This window comes from Filicampus tigris, chromosome 12, assembly GCF_054856515.1.
Source record: "Filicampus tigris isolate MCC_2025a chromosome 12, RoL_Ftig_1.0, whole genome shotgun sequence".
Classification (NCBI taxonomy): Eukaryota; Metazoa; Chordata; class Actinopteri; order Syngnathiformes; family Syngnathidae; genus Filicampus; species Filicampus tigris.
Genome location: NC_141228.1, coordinates 11,423,049 through 11,446,075, shown reverse-complemented (window position 1 = coordinate 11,446,075; position 23,027 = coordinate 11,423,049). Strand labels below are relative to the sequence as shown.

General features: G+C 41.4%; 4 protein-coding genes across 4 annotated transcripts; 2 read left to right on the top strand and 2 right to left on the bottom strand.

Annotated features, from left to right (window-relative positions):
* Positions 1–73: 73 nt before the first annotated feature.
* On the bottom strand, positions 74–5,379 carry ndufb5 (NADH:ubiquinone oxidoreductase subunit B5). The gene is made up of 6 exons (XM_086048424.1): positions 5,204–5,379; positions 4,406–4,488; positions 4,063–4,129; positions 3,927–3,988; positions 1,700–1,806; positions 74–285 (listed from the first exon to the last, which is right to left on the bottom strand). The coding sequence occupies exons 1-6, from the start codon at positions 5,319–5,321 to the stop codon at positions 165–167; spliced, it is 558 nt and encodes a 185-aa protein (XP_085904550.1). The 5' UTR covers positions 5,322–5,379; the 3' UTR covers positions 74–164.
* A 188-nt stretch (positions 5,380–5,567) lies between these two features.
* On the top strand, positions 5,568–7,536 carry mrpl47 (mitochondrial ribosomal protein L47). The gene is made up of 7 exons (XM_086047446.1): positions 5,568–5,721; positions 6,011–6,159; positions 6,230–6,290; positions 6,372–6,468; positions 6,570–6,700; positions 7,100–7,195; positions 7,291–7,536. The coding sequence occupies exons 1-7, from the start codon at positions 5,588–5,590 to the stop codon at positions 7,400–7,402; spliced, it is 780 nt and encodes a 259-aa protein (XP_085903572.1). The 5' UTR covers positions 5,568–5,587; the 3' UTR covers positions 7,403–7,536.
* Positions 7,537–8,378: 842 nt separating this feature from the next.
* actl6a (actin-like 6A) lies at positions 8,379–15,812 on the bottom strand. The gene is made up of 14 exons (XM_086047719.1): positions 15,598–15,812; positions 13,927–14,003; positions 13,608–13,782; positions 10,977–11,077; positions 10,791–10,888; positions 10,252–10,346; positions 9,970–10,076; positions 9,633–9,722; positions 9,485–9,546; positions 9,282–9,396; positions 9,075–9,155; positions 8,871–8,966; positions 8,681–8,767; positions 8,379–8,607 (listed from the first exon to the last, which is right to left on the bottom strand). The coding sequence occupies exons 1-14, from the start codon at positions 15,620–15,622 to the stop codon at positions 8,527–8,529; spliced, it is 1,290 nt and encodes a 429-aa protein (XP_085903845.1). The 5' UTR covers positions 15,623–15,812; the 3' UTR covers positions 8,379–8,526.
* aldh7a1 (aldehyde dehydrogenase 7 family, member A1) lies at positions 15,731–18,860 on the top strand. Its single transcript, XM_086047718.1, has 2 exons — positions 15,731–15,885; positions 16,892–18,860. Exons 1-2 carry the CDS (start codon positions 15,813–15,815, stop codon positions 18,517–18,519), a joined length of 1,701 nt encoding a protein of 566 aa, XP_085903844.1. The 5' UTR covers positions 15,731–15,812; the 3' UTR covers positions 18,520–18,860.
* The last annotated feature ends 4,167 nt before the right edge of the window (positions 18,861–23,027 follow it).

Sequence of the window (23,027 nt, the reverse complement as noted above, 5' to 3'; positions counted from 1 at the left end):
GTTTTTTTAACCTCACAAATCACTGAATCTATAACAAATCTTCCCCTTCACACACACTCAAATACTCGAAAGGTACACATAGATATTTTTATTTAAGCGTGAAGTGGGGGGGAAATGTACAAACAGCGAGCCAGACCAGCACAACGTACTGACAACCGTCTGGTTCAGTTATCTGGTGTTGCCTTGTAGCTGGAGTCGATGAGTTCCTTGTCGGGGGTCTCCATCTGGAACCAGGGGCCGTCTCCTCTCTGCCTCATGTATTTCCGCACCTCAAGCTGTGCCAGCCTATTGACCACAGACAGACAGAACATTCACTCAATAAACAGACATTGACAATGCAGTAGGGGTGTAACGGTACACGTGAGTATATTAATACCAGAGCTGGGCACTTGACCCTTTTTTGCCGGTCCGGCCGCGACCCCCCGCCCTTGTTCATAAAAATTATGAACCCTAGACTATGCATTTAATTTTATTGCCAAACTAGCTTGCTTTGCAGCAGTAGCGAGCTGCGTGATGCATCCTCTCCGTGTGGGAAACTGTATGTCATCGCAACATGTGACATAATGGACCGATCAGAGCAGCAACAATTCCTGATGGGTGCGCGGCATGTGTTGCAGACCTGTTGCCAACAGCACAATGCGTCGGTCATGTGAATTAATGTGGCAGTTGTCGCTCGCGCCGACGTGGGACTAGAAAGAAGCCTAAAAAGAAGCCTTTCACTGAGTAGGCTGAGATGAAATTTGGCCGCCTTGCGACCACGTCAAATGCATGAGGGCCGATTAGTGTTCCGGACTAAAATCCACTTCCGGCCATGCTTAGTCCAGCCATTTTATTTTTTTATATATGTTGTTTAAAGATTTCAGTGTCTTAATAATTTACAAAATTAAGAGATCTTTATTGTTAGTGTACTTTTTATTCTGCTGCAATTTCTTAGAATGTCACCTGAATGCTTCGCTTTTATTTATTTATTTTAAATGTACCATTTACTTGTCATCTTTTGAAAATAAACTTTTTTTTTTTTTTTAAATGTACGGAAAATATACCGAACTGAAGTTTCCAAGAAACCGAACCAAAATGTGATTTAGCGTACCGTTACACCCCTACAAAGCAGTCAATCCTCCAATGTTAAATGGCTTACTATATATACTATATATGAGAGAAACAGTTTGACTGCTCGTTAAAATTTAAGCGGTTAACTCATTGGTATGATGCGTGTGTTCGTCTTTGTAATTTACATTATACTGCATGTGCAAATCATTTAACAAGTCTTACTACTGAACTGTACTACTTAAAATCTGTCAAATCCAATGAAAACAGAACTGGGTATCTTCCAGGTTTAATAATTTGCAGGTGCATTCAATTAAGAAAAGTTACATAATTTCAGGCCTGTTGTTCAAATAAAAATTGCAAATTCCTTTAACCTTATATAGTTTATCTTATGAGAAATATGTCCTGCTTTAAGATTTGATCATTTTGATTATATTTTACAAGTTAGAAAAAATGAGGTAGGAATTGGCCTTTCCTCTGCTTTTACAGAATCTGGATAATATTCAACTTTCACTTCATTGAATGAGTGAAATAAATGAACCATTTATAATATATTATGATTCATTGTGATAAAAAACTAGTTCACAAATAGCTACTTGAAAAAGAAAAGACTATTGAGAAACGATAAAAGAAAAATAGTGGTTTCACCAACCTCAAGTCTGCCTTCTCTTTTTCTATGTGGATGGCAGCCATCATCTTTTCATAGTCCTTCACTGGGGAGTCAAAGAGGGTTCGAGAAATCCACCTAGTGATGGGGTGCTGCAATAGCATGAGAAAGAATGCTTACAATGCATTTCGATTGAATAGATTATTACGGCATTCTATTAACAGTAAGTTAATGAATAAAACATTAAATAACATAAACGGAACCCTGTGACAAATAGCAAAAATCTACATATTTATTGAATTACTTATTTATTTTTAATCACCTATATTAATTGTTTAAAGGGACGGTGGGGCCAGGATGGGCATGTTTTAACTAACAAGTTCATTTTATATATTTTTTGATCAGGAAAATGAAGAGTTGTCATTTTCTATTTTATCAATACATTTGGGAGAAATGAGGAAACAAGTGACTCCATGAATAACGCCTCTTGTTAATGAGGAGAACGGCCGCGCCCCCTAGAGTTCTATCCTTATTCGGTCAGAGTCACTGGAGGAACCGATTACAAACTCTCCATTGGAAATCACTGGACTTTCATTGCTTATAACGTCCAAAAACGGTGATCAATTGGCACCAAAATTTATGTGGACATCCTTACTAATGACCACTTCCACATATCAAAAGGATTAACATCTCTGTGGCTGATTTATATGAGAATGAGGAAATGTAGAAGTGAGCAGAGCTATATAGATTTATGCTGGGACGAGCGCACACGGCTTCTTTGCTAAAAAAAAAAACAATAAAAATACTGCTTCTTTGCTGATCTCAGTTAGGACGGGCGAGGCATTTAACACCTGTCAGGAGTGGGAATAAGTGGATAAGCACATTTATTTGGATGAGGAATGCCCCCAGTTTTTCGACCGACAACACGCCGTCCACAATGGAACGTAACAGGCGAAATGGTGCGTTGTAATGCGGGCACACTCGGTTGTGGAGTCGGATGCGCACGTTCAAGACACTCCCGGTGGTCGATGAGGTCTTACCTCACTCTGACGCTGCTTCACTCTCGCGGTTGCAAGCGGTGTCGGACAACGCACGCGACTGCTTGGGAGGCAACCCCGCGACATGAAGACACAGGCTCATGATCACATCCACACGCTGCGCGGACAGTAAGGAGCTAATGTTGTTGTGCTAACACCTTTTGTTTTAACGGCCTGAAGCTAGTTGTTGCTATTAGCTGTACCGTTATTCTACTGTTCGCCGGGGAGGGAAAAGGGGGGCGTAAAGCTCCAGTCTGGCTGCTGCTGCTGCAAGCCGCCGTCTCCCTCCTGAAAGTGACACGAGTTTAGCGTAGCTAAATGTCCGAAATATAACCAGTCTGGGTTTGTGTGCGCATTCATGCTCTTGTCCACTTCCGCTTGTGAAAGTGGAGGAGCAATTGTCCACTTCAGCTTGTGAAAGTGGAGGAGCAATCGCCACGGTACGATCAATAAATCCAAACTATTGTGCAGAACACTTTTATACTTTCACAGGTTGAAGTGGTCAAGAGTAGTAATGCGCATTTGCATTTTGGTGGCGATCGGTCACTGTTTTAGACAACAGAACTGACAAAGCGAGCAATATTACCACGCTTGGCTCCCTCCCGTGACGTAGACCGCTGAGACCGAAAACATAATATAAGCCACGCCCCAATAGGGGCGGGGCTATTTGTCATAAATCTAATCACAAAAAAGACCTTAAACTACAACAGAATCTTTTGGTGGGGGGCATTTTAGTACTGATGTCATTTTACATGCAAACCTATTATATAAGTGCCAATGTTAAGCTCACCCAAGTGTCCCTTTAAATCATAACTATAACACCAACTCTGACCCCAGCATTTCTATATTTGAAAATATAGAAAAAAACATTAACATTGTTTTGTGATTTTTGCTTAACTACAGTTGTCCCTCGCAGGAGTAACGTTCCATAACCCCTTTTGAAAGACAATAATTGGCCAAGTGGCAATCATATTACTTATTTCTTGTATTTTAAAGCTGTATGACCCTCCCCATGCTCTCATTACGCTTTTTCATACTCTGATAAACATTTTCTAATACTGCTGGGGTTTGGAGATTGCCGGTGCCTCTCAGCTACGTAAGGCTCCAGCATGCCCGCATCAGTGCATAAAAAAAAACATCTAGAAAGGTTTGCTTGCATCTCTGATTAAAACATTTATAAAAAATGTGTTGACTAGTGTAATTGATTATGTTGGGAAAGCAGCTATTGTACAAACCTTGTAGTATTCCCAGTGCTCAGGCTCATAACCCTCAGGGGTTTCCACCAGCTCCGCTTCACCTTCACAACACAATCATGCACAGTTACAGTCCAGAATGAAAGTTGAGTTGAATTCAAGGTGTTGGATCACTCACCAATGAAGAGATTTACAGAGGTGACAATTATAACCACTGGAATACCAGTCAGCAGGACGTAGTATCGCTAAGTGGAAAAGCATAAATAGTCAATTGTTGTCTTCTGTATGAATATGAATTGGAAAGTTGCTAATTTGACATCAAAAGTAGGAGTAAACGCTTTGTTTTGTCCAACGCTCGAGCTCTACCCAAGTCATCATGGTAATGAAAGTGTGTGACAAATGGACTGTAATTCTTCATCCTCTGTGTGTGTATTTTGACGCAAGAATGTCAGGGGCAATTTCTTAAAACAGCTGTTTTTAAATTGTGAAAAAATTGCATAAAATGTCTCCTTTAAACTCACCAACAGACGCAGAAATCTCCTGTCATAGAACTCAGTTGGTTTGATGACAAACATTTTCTTCCCATGACCCCAACGGACAGCCACTGAAAAACACAAGAGATTAAGTGAGCATGGACCAAAATGCTTACAATAATTCGGCGTTAGCATAGGCAGGACAGTGAGTGCTTCAGAGTTCTGAAGTTCGGCGTTTGAATCTCTGCTGCGGCAACTCTGTGAGGCTTGCGGATGTTTATAGGTTTTCTTTGTTTCATATTCCAAACACATGAATGAAGCGGTAACCAAATTGCCTATAGGTGTGAATACAAATGCAAATGGTGATTTATTTGTATATATGTATGATTGGCTCATGACCAGCTCAAGATGTACCCCAGTTATCACCCAAAGTCCACTCCCACAAGCACTCTAGAAAATGGATGGATGTAGGAGGATTTTAAAGTGAGCTTAAACAATGTCCTAAAATTAGATTTTTTTTTTTTTTTTTTAGGGCAAAACTTTTACAGAAACAATATAGTTTAACCAAGGTGCATTATCAGATAATTGGTAGTTTTACAGCTTTAAAAAACTTGGACATACAAGTCATACGTTTAATAAATTCTGCCCACGGAAATGTGTCCGGTGTATTTATTTAAGTAATAAAAATAAAGTTGATTCATATGTTAATTCATATTGACTGCAATGCAAACTGTGTCAGCTAGCTATCATTAGCATGCTAACAAAACCTTTCACAAGGTCACAATAAGAAACGACAACCTTCCCTCTCAAAATTTCAACGGTTGTCCCACTTGTGGTGTCACATACCTTTTTCCGTTCGCGGAATTGTTCGAGCAAGTAAATTTGTCGCCGCATTTCCAGATTTCAGCGGACTCAGTCTGGCTGCGATTGCAGCAGCAGACCTGAGTATACTCATACCCACCATGGCTACTGTGGGATGGCGGCCCAACAAAACGCGCTGTGATTCGCTGTTGAAAGACCTTGAAGCGAAAACCGCCATAATTGATACGGGCAAATACTTTTAGCAGGTCTTAATCTTTGTTTTCATTTTACAGTATATTTTAAATTGTCTATAAAAGTTCAATGACCGTTTGCTTACCGTCATATACTAATAAATAAAATATGTGTTAAAAATACAATCATACATAAATGCATGCTGGGTAATGTACGGATGACAGATGCGTTGAAAAGATGGCGACGTCCTCTTCAACAGGACGCGTCTTGAGTCTTTGCAAACAGTTGCAGAATGTTTGTCGAATATCTTCGCAGATAAATATTCAACGATGCCCACCTAGTTTGACAAATCGCAATCCTTATCTTTGCAGGTAAGAATTGGTTGTATGTATACGAATTTGGGCTAGTTCGTTGTTACCTTCGTGCTAACCCATTTTTTTTTCCTCTGACCTCAAGACACATGGCAGGTTGAAATGATTAGTTTTCAACACGGTTAAACTTTAGATTAGAACGTCTGCAATGTTTTTCATTGTGTGATTGCACCATTGTTGGCTTTTTTCAATGAAACAGTGCCTCCACCAGTAGGCACCAGTAATTACCCATTCGTGTGTTCTGCGTACTCATGAGAAGGGAGACTATGCTTGTTTTTCAACCCACCAGGGAAAGGTTACCGCTTGTTGCCCAGTGCTGGTATAGTCGCTGCATCTCTCTAGTTCAGTGTCACGCCTTGCACACAAGTATCCACAGAAGGGGGCTGGATGAGTTCTTTGACCTCCCAGAGAACTGGGGAGAGAGCAAGGTGAAATCAGGTAAAACAGAAACATGTAGCACATTCAGATGGGGTTGTTCTTATTTAATGTGGGGGTTATCGTATTGTAGGTGCACCTTGGACTGCCAGACAACTGAGAACAAAGAGCAATGAGGACTTACACAAACTCTGGTAGCGTTAAATACATAAAATTTTATCTAAATGTGCATTTGTTTTATTTTGGACAGTTTTTAAGCTTTTGCCTTTTGTCAGGTATGTGTTGTTGAAAGAAAGGAACATGCTTCTCACAGTGGAGCAGGAAGCGAAAAGGCAAAGGATTCAGATGCCGAGTCCGGAGAGAATACAAAAAGTTGGTATCACGCTTGGATGTCTTCCTCACCATGAAGGCAGATTGGTCATTGCCACAGGCATGGTTTCAAAAAATATATAACATATTTTTCTTTCTCCTAGATTCAGCGATCAATGTTGAGGCTGGAGACAGTGGTGACCGAGAGAGAGACTTCACTGCGTCTGCTCCAAACGGGCCAGGAGAAGGGCAGACCAGGGGCCTGGAGGAAAAACGTGTTTGGATTTGTTTATTGGTTAGAGCTTTTACTCTAATACATTCAAAGTACGGCCAAAGATTTCTGGAAAAATGTAGATAATCGCATTCACATATTAATTTTACTAAGTAAATACTGTTGTAAATGGCATGTATAGTGATCCCAGCATATTTGCTGTTTGGCATTTGCCTATTGGAGGATTTTTTTTTTCCCCCGGGCATCTCCTGTTAAGTCACTGTTACACAAAAATTCACAAACATGACTCGTACTCTCTTGGGAGTACATGCAGACTCCGTTCATATTGATCTCAGCTCACATGAATGGCATAACATATAACATAACATCAGTCAGTCACACTGATGACTGAAAATGACCAGAGATACTTCCCAACAAGCTGTTCCTGTTCCTTCACTCAACTTTTTTCCCCACTTCATCTAGGTATCGATTCAAAGAGTATGCCATTCCTTGGTATATGAATAAAAGATACAAGAGGAAGAAGTTTTACACGCCCAAGTTTGTTGAACCGCACATCAGGTAGGATACGATACACACACAGCTTTTGACATCTTGTTGTAAAAGTGTTACGTTGTACTTTAAATGTCCCTTTTTTTGTGCTGCCCATCTTGTAGGTTACGCATTGAGAAGTTCTTAAGGGCGAAGTACAGGAAAGACAACATGGAGAAGAAAAAGCTGGCCAAACTTCAAGAAAGGTTCCCCCAGATGAAGGTTCCGGCTTCGTGAAAACCTTCAGTCATTCTTGTCGTATACAAGTGGCTGTCACCCGCTTCATTGAACTGAAACTGTTGAGTGAACATTAAGATACAACTTTTATGTAATGACGTACTATAAACTATTACCGTAGAATGTGCATTTGACTTATGTGTTTCTCAGATCATTTCACTAAGGTGGAACCACTGGACAGTAAACTAAGTTTTATTATGAGTTGAAACTCCAACTGAGTCAATGAGGCCTTTGTCAATTATGAGTTCTCTTTCTACACTGAGGTTTATGCACCACAGACTGTCACTTTAACTCAAAGTTATTATGAAGCACTGCCTAAAGCCGGGTTCACACGGCAGGATTTAAAAGTTGTAGGCCGATTTCCAAACTCTGAGAGACCCCACACGTGACTAGAAAAAAATCACACGTATTTGTTTTGAACGTACAGTGTGGTATGCAGCCACGCAGCAAGATCAACAGATCACGTACGAACCGATTCATTCACGGATATTCTCATGTCAGAAGGAAAATCTCACAAAACTCCTCGCGACTTAACGAGACGTCGTAGTAAACAAACTTAGCGGATTTGGAGGCAGCAGGGATATCAAATCGTGTCTTGACTATGGCGCTAGTTGAACTATTTTTAGTGGAAAAAGGTGACAAAAAGAAAAGACGCGAGGCTCTTTTGCGCCACGGCTGTTTTTATTTTGGATTCCCGCCGCGTTTCCTCGCCACCCCGTCACTTTTGGCTGCACGTCACTGTCAACTGGCTCATTTGTCCTCGGGGCACACCACACACTGTGCGAAATCGGGCCAAAACAATCCAACATGTTGAATATCCCCGATTTGAGGTCGGACGCCCTCCTGCCAGGCTTCTGTATCGGGGTGTGCTCGACTACCAAAAAGGAGATGTAAGCTAGCAAAATCAAATGTTCACGAGATTGATTTAGTTACCGTAAACCACTTTTCATATGAAGATAAAGCAGCACACCAAACATTATGACAAAGACATTTAATCTCACTTCAACAAAGTGATATACATAATTGCGAACATGTATGTTGCTACGACACATCCACAAACACGGTATGTGGACAAACTGCTTTAAAAAAGAAAAAAAAAAAAAGATTTGTTGGTTTTCCGTAAATCAAGGGCACTTTCTGTCCACGCACTGCTTTCCTCCCTCCTCATACTCTTGTTTGGAGATCCACATTTGTTGGAAGGTTCCCTGGAAGACAAGGAAATGGTTTGGTGCATCTACTCAGGCAGCAAAATGTCAGCAGTACTTTCGGTGTGCTTACAAGTGATGCTAGAATGGAGCCTCCGATCCACGCACTGAACCTGCGTTCGACTGTGGTGTTGTTGGCTATAAGCTTCAGTCGCATGCTCTGTAGGTAAAGAAAAAAAAACATGTCCATGTGCGGTATTGTTTTCAACTCAAACTTTTTTTTTCCCCTCAAAGACCATAAGAGACAGTTGTTGAGCACACACCGGCGGCGTTTTCTGGGACAATTCTCTGTTGAGGCGGTCAGTGAAGCCCTGAATCAGCGTGTTTCCTCCCGTCACCACTACGCTGCCATACAGACCCTGACGCACAAGACAAATATCTGCCTCAGTGGTTTCTGACAAAATATCTTACGGTTTCATTGCACCAATAGACATGATCGCGCTGAGGCCATGACTGTTGATATTCACCGGCCGAATGTCAATGTCGCACATTCCCACGCTGGTTGTCACCACGTGGCCGACTCCTAACATCGTGTTTCCAGACAAGCCCTGACAGTGGATTTTGAGACACTGTTAGTACATCCAAACAGAGGACAAAACTTTTACAAAAATGTGTTTGAAGTTTACTGATGTACAGTACATGGTCCAATTGCTATAAAATGAGGTAAAGCCTACCTTGGCGTTAGAGGGGTCGAAAAGGCCCTCTGGTATTTTCAACCTCTCCGCCCCAAAGTCACAGTTGTAGCCATTGGGAAGCTCATAGTGCACGGTGGGCATCTGGGCAGCAACCCTGAAGGAAGAGGATGGTATTCACTGTTATTTGAATCTTCTTTAGCAAATGATCTACAGCCTGATGGCGAAGCATTAGACTTTCTTACTGTTCGTCGTATGGCGAGTCAGACACCTGCAGCACAGATGCCTGGAAGTCTTGGATGACACACTGTAATCACAATGAGGAGACATGTTGTATTAGAAGAAATTGTAGTATAAAGTTGTGTGCTGCCCAGGTTTGCTGCTATTACTGACATTGCACATGTAGTTGTGCCATGAGCGGGTGACTTGGGGTAATTTCTCCTTTTTCTTCCAGCTGGCCGGCGATCCCTCTCGCACTGGATCCTGGCATGATAAATAGTGATGTAAATTCCGACTTAACATTGTGCAATACAGTTCGAGTGACAAAAAATAAAAATAAATAATAACTCATTAAAACATTACTCTGTCAGCTCAATGTCAATGAAATACCATCAGCAAAAACTTACATCAGAATTTAGAAACGTGAGCAACCATACACTGTGCGTCTGCTCATTACTGTTACTTACTTCAAAAGCACCATACCCAATATGAATGAAAAAAGGTGGTTCACCTTTGACGAAATCATGTATGGTGGAATTATTTCAACATTTAACTCTTGGAAGAGTTCTCGACACTGCATGCTCATGAAATCTCCAGCCAGTGGCGACTTGACGATGCCTGTCACAGAATACAAACAAAACTTGCAGTCACTTACAGACAATACACACATATAGCACAACTTCAAAAGACAAACACCCCCCAAAAAATGATACAATTGGGAGTAATGCGCCATTAAGTCAATAAACCCCACAGAAGAGAAAGAACAAGAAATGAATGAATGATTATGAGTTACCTTGCTGCAGGACGTAGCCATCATGCACCGGTATGGCTGTGGTGTGTGTGGCCCCACTGTCCAGGACCAAGCCGGTAGAGCGCCCGTTGGCGAAGCTTCTCCGAGTAAAGGAATTGTAGTGACACATGTATGAGACGCATATGGCCATTATGGAGCATCAATTTTCTAGAGCACTTGGAGCCTATCCAAGCGGCTTTGGGCAAAGGGTTCATGCTGGCCTGGTCGTCAGCCAATCACTGGGTTCGCATAGACAAACAACCGTTCACAACTGAGGACGATTTAGAGTCTTCAATGAGCCTAACATGCATGTTTATGGAATGTGGGAGGAAGCCGGAGTACCCAAAGAATTCCCACACAAGCACTAGGAGAACATGCAACCTTCACACAGCTACAAATAAAATTTGAACCTCAGAACTGTGAGGCAGGCGTACTAATCCCTTACCCACAGTGCTGAATGCATTATGGAATAGTATTATTTAAGAAAAATAATAATAAAAAAAAATAATAATAAAAGAAGCAGGAGAGAGCATAAAGGATACGCAGACAGCACGGCTGATTTGCAAAGAAAGAAGGCGGGAATATTGTAGTGCTCGAACATCAGTTCGGTCAATTTCTCTCGTTTTGCCCGCGTGTTCCACTGTAGACACAAAACACATCATTTGAAAAGAGATGAAAAAAGATGCCATATGCACTCAAAATTCCATCTTACAGAGACAGGAACTCACTGATGCTTCAGACATAAGTACTGGATGCAGGCTTGGTTCTGACTTGAAGTGCATCCTGTACGTGTGATCCAAAATGGCTTGGAAACTGTCCCAGTCTTCAACTACGATGGAGGCATAACAAATATATAAATATAAAATATGAAAAAAAAGATTAATGTACTACATAGAGGACAAATCTGGGACTTATCAATTTGTGTGGCTCACAAAAGCTTGCCACAAATTTTCTTTGAGTTCTGTTCAAAACTAGCCATCACAAAGTAATAACCAAATTCAAGGGCAGTTATGGAATATGATCGGGTGATTTTGACAGTTCCCATGTGACATTCGCATGCTGAGCCGTGATTGGTCGTAACCTGAGCCCTGAGCAACTGTGATGTCATTTTCAGTCAACATCAAGCGGAAAAATGGCCGCCCCTTGAGATGGATAAAAACGGGTGGATTTTGCTGCTTAACTTATCTTCTACAAACGCAATATTATCATTCAGAATGCCATGTTTGGACTAGTGGGGGGTGCATACAAGCTATTAGCGTAAAGAATATTTTTGGATGAACTCCCCTTATAAAACATTTTTTTAATTGAGAATTAAGTTATTGAATCTGTTCCCATTTACACAAAAGGCAAGTAGTTTGTTATGGTTTTGTTCCATTACCCGACTGTAAACTTAACTCGAAGAAACCCAAATGTGATTTTATCCCATAATTATACCAGCCCCTAAGGCCAACCATAACTACAGTACAATGTGGCTAGTGAGAAAAACAACGTCATTGACACCATTGATATGCAGAATACTCATAAAATGACCTTGCAAAGAAAAATCATAAAATTACCATGCAAAGAATAAATACGATAGCATGGCCTACATGCGCTGAAGGTCTTACTGCATTTATGTGTCACAAGAACAAAAAAAAATGATTGTTTCATCGTCACCACTGGGTCAGTTTCATCGTGAAAAATAGAGCAATGGTGAGTTTTTTTAGATCGTAATTTGAGCTGCGTGCACCGATGTTCCAGGCCAGCCCTCTAAGGGAAGATGGGTCTCACACTGCCGCTTTGCTGCAATCAAGATTAGTGTCACAATGGCCTGGAAATAGTTTCATCTCCACGGGTCCTCATCCTGATGAACATCATCAGCTGGGCCAGCATACTTTAATTTGTGGGCTCTATAATTGAGTTTACTGGTGTATCTTAGCTGGATTTATGTCATATCACGCATCAGTATTAAGGAGCAGGTAATAAAGCCATATTTCCACTAAGCTAGTGGTGCAATTTGGGTTATAAGCACTGAACTTGTAAGGCTAAGAACAGCCTCATTTGCTATGTAAATATGGTGTGAAGTCAGATGACATGGCACAACAATTTAATATGTCTGTGAATTCAAGAAGAGAAATGCAACACCCTAAGGCTGAACACAATCTACGGTGAACCCCAGTTTATCACGGGGAGTACAATTATGAACCATCTACAATAAGTGCAAATCTGATAAACAGTATATTTGATAGTTTTACCCATCCCACAAACACATTTAAAATAATTCATACACATTGTAAATGTATTTGAATACACACAAAAAAACTAAAAAAATTCAACTGTACATGTAACATCGGCGAGGCTGTGTGTGAGTGTCTGAGCGAGAGCTGTGGCAGACAGCAGCTCGTACAAGAGTGTGGTTACTGCTTATTGTGTCTTACTGTTCTCTCCAGGTGCAATAAATGACCGAGGCTTTTTCTTTAACATGCAAGGGCATTACAGTAAAAAAAATATTAAAAAATTGCTTTAAAAAATCCCATATAGCATGAGCATGACCTATAGCTGCACAAAATTGGAAAAGCATGCGATATGGCTGTTGACTACGGCTATATGGATAAGGATTGCGATATTTTACATGTACCTAAATAAATTACATTTTCATTATGTAATTAAAGAAGTACATTTTTTCATGCGGCAAAATAAGCAAGCTCCATGTGTTCTAAGCAGATTAATTGTAATTCCACTAGATAATGTCCAACTACTGGGTGGCGATAAGAAAATTATTGCATGTTTTTACGATATGCATATTGTATTGGCATTTATCCCGATTTTTTCAATATACTGTGCATCCTAACATGAATGATGAACTTATTGTGGGAACACCATATTCCAGAACGCTGCTTAACATCATTATTGTTCTTGAAGCAATTTTCCAATTGCAAATAACTGAATGAAACTTTTATGACCTTTACAAGCAAATTCAACATTATGTTTAAATTAAGTTAATCCTCCTGTTATATACACAACATGAGGGAACATTAAAGCGGAAGTCAACCCAAACATATTTTTTTCAAGAATATGTTCCCAGCAGGCCCACTAGTTGAAACACGGCATTCTGATTAATTTTGCGTTTGTGGAATACAGCAAAATTCACCTGTTTTTAGCCATCTCTGGGGGCGGCCATTTTGTCTTCTGTCGACTTAAAATGACGTCACAACTGCTCACAACGACCAATCACGGCTGACCTGTTCTCTGAATCTGAGCCGTGATTGGTCGTTGTGAGCAGTTGCGATGTCATTTTCAGTCGACAAAAGACAAAATGGCTGCCCGGGGGTTCCACTGTACTTTGGGAAGAGAAAACCACGACAGACACAAATACTCACTCATGCCGTTCTTGAGGGGAGACATGACCTCCATGCTCTCTCTCGGGACCCTCAGCTGGTTGGTGTCGATGTAGTAAGTGGTGCCACTCTGCTTGCCTTTGTCGCCATCCGTCTCCATTGGAGTGGTGCCATCCTCACGGTCCAGGGTCACACCGATCACCGTGGGGAAATCGGCCTTGGGGGTTAGGGTGGGACATACATTCCCTTACTTTTAAATATTTTGGTTTACTGAGAGCAATACTGGCTCATTTCACACGGCCTATAAAGAATATATACTCATGTTCTTCATTGAATCAGGTTATTTGACTGGTCCTCTTACCTTGGGACAGTCTTCTCCTGCATAGCCAGCTCTCACCGTGTATGAGCCAATGTCGAACACCAGAGCTCCCACCTCATCTGGAGAAATTACAAGACAACACTGTAGATTCCTTTCAGAATCAATATTTTTTTAGCCTACTGTGTTAAAATATACTCCCACAAACGTCGGCCAAACACTGCAAATTTGCCAAATGCACAAGCAAAAAGACATTATTTTTCTCTTGTGAATGAATATGCACTTGAGCCCGTCCTATCTGATTTCAGGCAAATGGTAGGCTAAACCCTGGACTAGTCACCAGTTAATCTCAGGGTACTTTTGGAATGTTTTGTAGGTCTCGAGTCCATAAGCCCAATTAGCAATTTACAAAACAACTACTTACTCAATGCATGTTCGTTTTATCTTTCAAGAAGGTATCCAATATAAATAAAGACTCACATAAATTGATTGAATTTTCTCATCAGTTTTCTTTACCATTTCACCTCAAGTTCAGGAATCATACAATGGTCAGATCTGGGCAGCTTTTCCATCCTCGCGAATGCTCTCACCCAAGACTTGCGAGGGCAGAAAAGGGGCGCAGTCTAACATGCAGCCCTCACATTTATACTCTTCAAAATCTAAACATAATGTGGGTTGGTCTCCTCCTTGGCTGGCATTGCCTATGGGGCTGATCTTCACCAGCTGGTCCCGTGCTCAGATCAGGGCACACTGACTCTGAGACTTTGAACAGATTATGCGATGTGTAATTCCCAATTTGGTTTTTGGTTAACCTGTTGGCTAATATAAATCCATTCATATAGATTCAGATCCTTCAGTACATAGAGAAAATCAATTAGTAATACTAACATTTCACAGAATCATTGAGTGTTAACCCACTGTTACACATGCTGACCCCATCAAGCGTATTGTCATTTAGTGTGGACGCTGTATGTCAAATGCTACATTCAGTGCTGCATTCATGATCTACTAGTTATTAATACACCAATTAGGATCAAGCCTACAAGATTATAAAGACCAACATGCAGAACAACAACCTTCTCAAATTAACAGATATAAGGAATTACACGAAATACAATCATACCGTATTTCCTACTTTTTTCCATTATTTCAGCTGATGCCATTATTATTATTATCATTATAAACTGATGCTCACAAGAGTCTAAGCAAAACAGCATGGAATTATTAGAGAGCATGACAATTCTCACAGAAGGTGTTATAAGGGAGAGTTGAACACGTTTGAGATCATGTTGATTGCAAGTTGCAACAGTAAAAAAAAAAATTGGGGTAAAAATAATAATAATAATGGTAACTACCCGCAAAGCATTGCTGTTAGATAACGCGTGATCCACTTTAGTCACTAACTACTGAACTGTTTTAGATATGATTGTTTCGTCCTGCCCACTTTCATTCATTTCGTTACGTTAAGAAGGAACAATTCATTGACATCTTAACAAGGGGAACTGCTGTAAAAATATGCGCCTTGGCGTAACTAAGTAAGTGTAACCACAAATGTTCAAGGTTGTGCGTATGATGAGCTGTAATAAATAATAGTATATTCCAACCATACAGCTAACCGGTAGCATGGCTAACACAGTTAGCCAGCTATGCACAAGGCTAAGAAGAGGGACAGCACGGGAAAGCGATTCCTTTCTGGGACCGCTAAATGCCACTCACCGCCCCCGTACACTCCGCCGCTCATCTTGGCAATGTTCACAGCAGAGCGTTTGTGTGATAATGTGTGCTATTATTGCAGAATCACAACCGCTAAACGGCTAATCACAACAAAGGAGCTGCGTTAGTTAGTTAGCATAGATCCGTAACGAAGCGGGCGCCACTTGTGCGTCACAGCGGCAGTCCAATCAGAGAGCAGCATAGCAGTAACGGGTGTGATGACGAATAAATCAGGGGACGACACGGCTTCATGTTTTATAGCGGACGTGGCTCTGTGTACCATACAGCAAAGTAAGTGAAAAGGCTGCAAGGTATTCGTTAAAAAAACTGTTTGAAATTGGTGGGTAAAAGAAACGATTTGATACGTCATAGCTGCAAGACGGTGGCAGTCAGTGAAAACATTCAATTCAAGACCTTGAGCGACGGTCGAAAGCGTGCCACGAGTCTGGGCGACCATGACACTTGTAGAAATAGATATGCGTCACTTCACGAGTACGCACTATTTGGAGGTTAAACATCGTGGAAGCTATTAACGCGTCGGCAAAATTGCGCAATTTGACTAATCAGTCAAGTTAAGATTCACATTTCCACTTCCAATTTGGGATTAAATGCGTGCATGCCACAGTACAAAGTTTTCAAGTGGTGTGATAACTAAACATAATTAAGATGTTTGTACATAAGACATATATATGGCATTTATAATGTATTTATTGTTAATGCAAGATATAGAAAACGGAGAAGCGCTAATGTCAAATATAAATAACTACCTTTTGTGACTGATATTTGAAGACAATTGGTCATTAATTGTTATACACCCACTCGCCACAACATTATGATTACCTGCGCAAGTGTACGTGATCCATTACAAAAGCTGTTTATGTTACAAACATTATGATGTTTTCTTTTTTTTCTGGCAAGAATCGAGGCAGAGGTAGTACTCTGCTGATCATTCGGGAAGGGGAAACTAGCGTCTCGTTTCTTATTCTTCACTGGGTTTAGGAGCAACTTTAAACTGTTTATGGTACCAAAAATACTGCAATTTGCAATTAATAACGTCACTGAAGTAGTGCAATACTTGGATAATAACAGGTTTCATGACGTTAGATGGCTTAGGGCAGCAGCAGCCCGAAATTAGGCAGACAAACCTGCGCCCAAATTGTAACTCTGGCTGCAGTGCAAGTTGTACATCACTGAAAAATACAGTCACAATTTCATTTAAGTGTGCAGTTTGGTCAAATGTTGTGGCTGTTTACAAATGATGAGCTTGAGTAACTTTTTTTTGTTTGTTTGTTGGCAGCACTCATGCAGCGCTGCCTCAACTTGACCATTGCCCGACACAGCAGGCTCCTCTTGAAGAATAAATTGCCATCTGTTTACCAGTCAGCAGCCATGTCAAGTCTTCTCATTAGCCAGCCCAAATACGCTTGGCTGAAGGAGCTGGGCCTCTCTGAGGACAACCCCGGTGTTTACAATGGCAGCTGGGGAGGCAGTGGGGAGGTTATCACCTCGTACTGTCCCGCCAACAACGAGCCGATTGCCAGAGTAACCCAAGCTACGATGGCGGAGTATGAAGAGACTGTCCAGAAGACAAAGGAAGCCTGGAAGTTGTGGGCTGATATTCCTGCTCCAAAAAGAGGGGAGATTGTGCGGCAGATTGGAGATGGGCTGAGAAAGAAAATAAAAGTACTCGGGAGCTTGGTGTCTTTAGAAATGGGAAAGATCTATGTTGAAGGGGTGGGAGAAGTTCAGGAATTTGTAGACGTGTGTGATTTTGCTGTCGGTCTGTCAAGAATGATTGGTGGGCCCGTCTTGCCTTCAGAAAGACCAGGCCACGCCCTGATCGAACAGTGGAACCCAGTTGGTCTTGTTGGTATTATCACCGCTTTCAACTTTCCTGTGGCCGTCTATGGCTGGAACAACGCCCTCGCTCTTACTTGTGGCAATGTTTGCCTGTGGAAAGGAGCGCCAACCACACCTCTTACAAGCGTGGCTGTTACAAAGATCGTAGCTGAGGTGCTGGAACAGAACAACCTGCCAGGTGCCATCTGCTCCATGACCTGCGGAGGGGCTGATATTGGCACGGCCATGTCCAAGGACGAGCGGGTGGATTTGTTGTCTTTCACCGGCAGCACTAAAGTTGGCAAGATGGTGGGCACGATGGTCCAAGAACGATTCGGCCGCAAGCTACTTGAGCTTGGCGGAAACAACGCCATCATCGTGTTTGAGGATGCCGATCTTAATCTGGTGGTGCCCTCTGCGGTGTTCGCTTCTGTTGGAACCGCTGGCCAACGCTGCACTACCACGAGAAGGTTAATGCTACATGAGAGCGTCCATGACACCGTGATTGAGAGGATCACCAAGGCCTATAAGCAAGTCCGCATTGGAGATCCCTGGGATCCCAGCACCCTGTATGGGCCTCTGCACACCAAACAAGCGGTGGAGCAGTATCTGTTGGCAATTGAGAAGGCCAGGCAGCAAGGCGGCACTGTCGTCTGCGGAGGAAAAGTCATGGACCGTCCTGGAAACTATGTGGAGCCCACCATCATCACGGGGCTGGCACATGACTCATCGATCGTCCACACCGAAACATTTGTCCCCATCCTCTACGTCCTCAAGTTCAAAACCGAGGAGGAGGCATTTGCATGGAACAACGAGGTGAAGCAGGGCCTGTCCAGCAGCATCTTTACCAAAGATCTGGGCCGGATTTTCCGCTGGCTCGGACCTAAAGGATCCGACTGTGGCATTGTGAATGTCAATATTCCAACAAGCGGTGCTGAAATCGGAGGGGCCTTCGGTGGGGAGAAACACACAGGAGGAGGCAGAGAGTCTGGAAGTGACTCCTGGAAGCAATACATGAGGCGCTCAACCTGCACCATCAACTACAGCAAGGATCTTCCTCTTGCACAGGGAATTAAATTTGAGTGACGCCTGCGGCTGTTTGTTGTTTGTTCAGGCACTGAACAGCGGTGAATATTATGACATCATACCTTGTTATTGCTTCTGTCAATTAGAAAAGGTCAGCTTCATAAACATTTGGAAAAAGGTAATAGTCATAGATTATGTAGATCTATGGTTTGGGTGCCAGATATGAATCTGTGATTTTTAGTTTGTAGACACATTTCAAACCTGAAAACTTGTTGAGTTAATCTAACATGTTGATTTAACGGTTTTGTACAAGCACTTTGAAATTGAGTTGTGCTATGTGACTGTATCAGATACTTTATTCTCTTGAAATAAAAGTGAGCATCTTATGCTGGCAGAAACAATGGAATGGACAATGTTATTAGTTTCGATTACATGTGAAATGAAAATGGACAGTACAGCACATGGGCATCATCACTATTTATTGATCTGTCACTCCTGAAATGTTGACTTTTTTATCATTTTCATTCATATGATTCTACGCAGGTCCAATTTGTTTACTTAAGTAACCTCGGGTAAACCATAAATATGCAGGTTGACATTAAAATGTCAGCATTTCATGGAGTACTCTTACAGAATATGCTAAAAAAGTGGTTGCTCTGTAAACACATGCAGACACAGACTGCATGATTTAATATAATGATGAAATACAAATGAAACTTAAATGACTTAACAGGTGGAAAAAGTATGTTATAATATATTTATGGACTAACAATTTGTCATTGATCATTGCAGCATCATGAACAGTCAACAGAAATGGCAAAGAAATGACTCGGAGGGACCAAAGTCAACTTTACCAAATGTTATTCTACAAAACGCCCTATAAAGGACAAAGATTATGTTTACGCATCTATTTTGCAACTGAGTCACTTTTCTTCATGATAGAAGGTAAACTTTTTAACCACCATAACATCGTCTGCTGTATCTTTGCTGCACCGCCAACCACCTTGTGCAAAATCGCCACTTTTGCAAGTTGTAACTGAAAAAATAATAGTATGCATATTGTTATGAATTGTTCAATTCAACATTCAACAGAAGTGGTTAATTCAAGCATTCAACAAAAGGTTTAAATAATTCAAGGCAATAATGCAACTTCAGTTATCAAATTAAATTAGGGAAGAGGGCATTGCATTTATACACATGAATTGCACAAATGAGTCACTTTTTTCAGTACAGCTGCATCTGGTGCCGAATGACCGGTAACTTAAGGAACTATTAAAACATCCATCCATTATCCTTTTATTACAAATACTGTTAAAAATGCCAATTGGTTCAATCGCTGCATATTTCTTCATAAATGTACTATGACAACTCAAATGAAATACACATTTTTTTTAGAAACCGAAAGGACCCCTGATAGCAAAACTTTCCCACCACTGCCTTAATGCAAAAGCACCACACACAAACAATCTGAAAATTCAGCTTCCCAACTCCTAAGGTAACGAATTCAAGGCCACAATACAATTTAGAACATTCCCTCCCAACATTGTAGTGTGTTAAAATGAAGGCCAACTTCTTAGGTCAAAACTCTGGGGACTACTCATTTTTAACCGTCCTTGACCTCCATCATGTTGCAAAACACAAGATTCCCTTTACATTGAGTGTCACTCCTCTGCTAATATTATGATTACCTGCAACTATCCACCACTGAATTTGTTTGAAACCAATTGCCATTGCAGCAGCAACAGCACGCCATCCGTTGATAACTTCACTCTTATGGAAGCACAACACTGTCCCTTTAACAAAAATACTACTCCATCTCCCATCTTTTGTGCCTCCCATATGCTCACTCTCCCACTCAGCAGCCTCATACTCTAGCTCTGCCTGTCTCTCTCTCTGTCTCTCCATGTACTACTCCTCCCCGAAGCCTCCACACGTCGGCAAAAGGAAGAACCAAAACCAGTGCTCTCGATTTCAAGTCCATGCCATTAAGGACCTACAAAGAAAACACCCACTTCCTGTGCTGATCTTCTTGCAATAGGTAGGAAATGCTCAGGTTTTATTTACTGTGAATTCAGTGCTGCATTTTTGGGCTTGCATTCCAACCATAGCTTCTTGTACAGGATGGAGATAATTATTCCTAGTAAGAAAAGTATCTTTCTATGGTGTAAACCCATGAATTATTGTATAGCTAGTTGGATGGATATCATTCCTTACTCTATGTCGTGTTTTGAACCTGTTCTAGATTCAAATGTCAAGTCAAACTAACAGCGAGATCACAGTCATAAATGAATGATCATCTGGTACCACTGTGTTGCAGCTACATTATTACATCTGCGTTACTCAATGTTTCCCTCAAAACTGTTCCTGATGTGTGATTCACTTCTCTGGAAACGTAAGAGCACGTTGGTTCATGTTTAATGTTTGTTGCAACTCTGATAGCAGAAGTGTTGGAAATTCCCCACAAACTGCTCACTTCGCTGCACATTCAGTTGAAACAATCCTTCAGGGCTTTCACATGAATGATTTAGCAAAGACAGAAGCGACTCTTTGCATATTTGATTCTTTCACTTCACAGTTACCCCTTGCCAAGCAAGCTGTGTTATCTGCACTAGTGGTTGGATAACATAAAAATATTTCGTCACCTTTGAGTTAAAATAAATAAGCATACATTTTGTATAGCTTATCATCATTAGGGCTATGGGGCCAATTCCAGCTGACATTTGGCAAAATGGGCAATATCCTGGATTGGCCGCCAACCAATTGCAGGACCCCTTTATACAAACACTGACATTCACACTTATGAATCCTGTGTTTTCCGGCATTAGCCTTGAGAAAACAGCGACCCTGACTCCACAATCGGCGTCCGGCTCACCAGTCTTGTAATTCCGACACATCACGAGAGACATTATCACAGAAATGATGAGGGCACTTCACTAAACCTTTGCTCAGACAGTCTCTCGTGCGCCAACAATAGCACTGAGATTAGACAAGAAGCTGTCAAAGGGAGGCAACGTACAGTAAACTGTCATCTCTAAACCTGAATGAATGGCATTGTGAACTCACTCGGTCGAGTAATTTGTGGATTTTTTGGTCCGACCACGTTTTGGCAAGCGGGTGTTTATGCAATCAGCAGCATGTGTCCTGACAAGAACAAGGAAGTAAGCGGCAATAAATGCAAAAGACAATGATCTCGGTGCTGTCTTAACAAAGGCATCCCCGAACACTGGTCCACTTGTCGTGTACTGCACTAAAGCCCAGTTACGCCTCGCTCTACCATCACACTGGGCTGCACTCATCCTCATATCAAGCGTGTTCCTACACAAACATAATACAAGTAGCCACTGTCTCTAAAGACCTGTCATGTTGTTCTCAAAATTCTATGACTTGATTCTCGCATTATTTATTTCGCTTTATTCTATGCTGCACGTTGCATGCCCATGCATAAGCGAGCATATTGTGCCTAAGTCCACCTTGTGCTGGGGCCTGGGGAGTATAATGTGTGTGTGCAAGACATGGAATGCTCACAGTAATAAAGAATTGAGATTTGTGGAGCCATGTATTCATGAAAATGCTATGGACTGCCTAACAAAACAACAGCAACAATTTTCAAGACAGTAACTTGAAGGGGAAATCAACCCAAACATATTTTTTTTCAAGAATATGTTTCCAGCAGGCCCACTAGTTGAAAAACGGCATTCTCATTATTATTGTGTTTGTGGAATATGACTTAAGCAGCAAAATCCACCCCTTTTAGCTATCTCAGGGGGCGGCCATTTTGTCACTTCTGTCGACTGAAAATGACATCACACCTGCACAGCGCTCAGGTAACGACCGATCACGGCTCAGCTTCAGAAAACAGGTGAGCCGTGATTGGTCGTTACCCGAGCCCTGAGTAGTTGTGATGTCATTTTCAGTCGACAGAAGTGACAAAATGGCAGCCGCCAGTAATGGCTAAAAATGGGTGGATTAACTCTTATTCCACAAACTCAATATTTATCAGAATGCCTTGTTTCAACTAGTGGGCTTGCATAGAACATATTCTTGAAAAAAATATATCTTTGGGCTGACTTCCCCTTTAAAGTTTAGATTAAGATGACGGGAACCAACAGTTCAATAAAATAAAATGAACACTACTGTAGTTGCAAAGCATGTGACCCAAAAATCTAAAATATTCACAGCTCAGCAATACTGTCCTTATCTTTCTGCAAACTCATGTTACACATAATCTCCAGTGTTCACCAGTATATGTACTTACTGGCAGCTTGAGCAATTCCATGGTCCACAAGATACAGTGTTTGAATGAAGATGGTCGATTTCATGTTTGCCAGCCATCAAGTTAATGCTTTAAACTGTCAACCTTAATTTACCTCAGAAAGAAGCCGTGAGTCGAGCACAACACACATATTTTAAGTCACTTCACACTCTTCAAGACAGTTCTTTTTTCCCCCTCAATAATCCATTATGCATAGAAGCTCTGGCTCTCCCTGATATTTCTCCTACCTTCTTGACGTCAGTAGCCATTTGTGAGGGTTGCCCTGACAACGGCCAGCCTCCCCGGGCGATGTCTG

Coding starts and splice junctions, on each gene's coding strand:
- ndufb5 (XM_086048424.1), bottom strand. CDS start 5,321: ATGGTGGGTATGAGTATACTCAGGTCTGCTGCTGCAATCGCAGCCAGA. Junction 1,807..3,926: donor AGCACTGGGAATACTACAAG/GTTTGTACAATA, acceptor ATGCTATTGCAG/CACCCCATCACTAGGTGGAT. Junction 286..1,699: donor AAAGAGAAGGCAGACTTGAG/GTTGGTGAAACC, acceptor TGTGGTCAATAG/GCTGGCACAGCTTGAGGTGC.
- mrpl47 (XM_086047446.1), top strand. CDS start 5,588: ATGGCGACGTCCTCTTCAACAGGACGCGTCTTGAGTCTTTGCAAACAG. Junction 6,160..6,229: donor AGAGAGCAAGGTGAAATCAG/GTAAAACAGAAA, acceptor ATCGTATTGTAG/GTGCACCTTGGACTGCCAGA. Junction 6,469..6,569: donor GTCCGGAGAGAATACAAAAA/GTTGGTATCACG, acceptor TCTTTCTCCTAG/ATTCAGCGATCAATGTTGAG.
- actl6a (XM_086047719.1), bottom strand. CDS start 15,622: ATGAGCGGCGGAGTGTACGGGGGCG. Junction 10,077..10,251: donor TGGCTACGTCCTGCAGCAAG/GTAACTCATAAT, acceptor ATTCTGTGACAG/GCATCGTCAAGTCGCCACTG. Junction 9,723..9,969: donor CATACATGATTTCGTCAAAG/GTGAACCACCTT, acceptor TTATCATGCCAG/GATCCAGTGCGAGAGGGATC.
- aldh7a1 (XM_086047718.1), top strand. CDS start 15,813: ATGACGAATAAATCAGGGGACGACACGGCTTCATGTTTTATAGCGGAC. Junction 15,886..16,891: donor TCTGTGTACCATACAGCAAA/GTAAGTGAAAAG, acceptor GTTTGTTGGCAG/CACTCATGCAGCGCTGCCTC.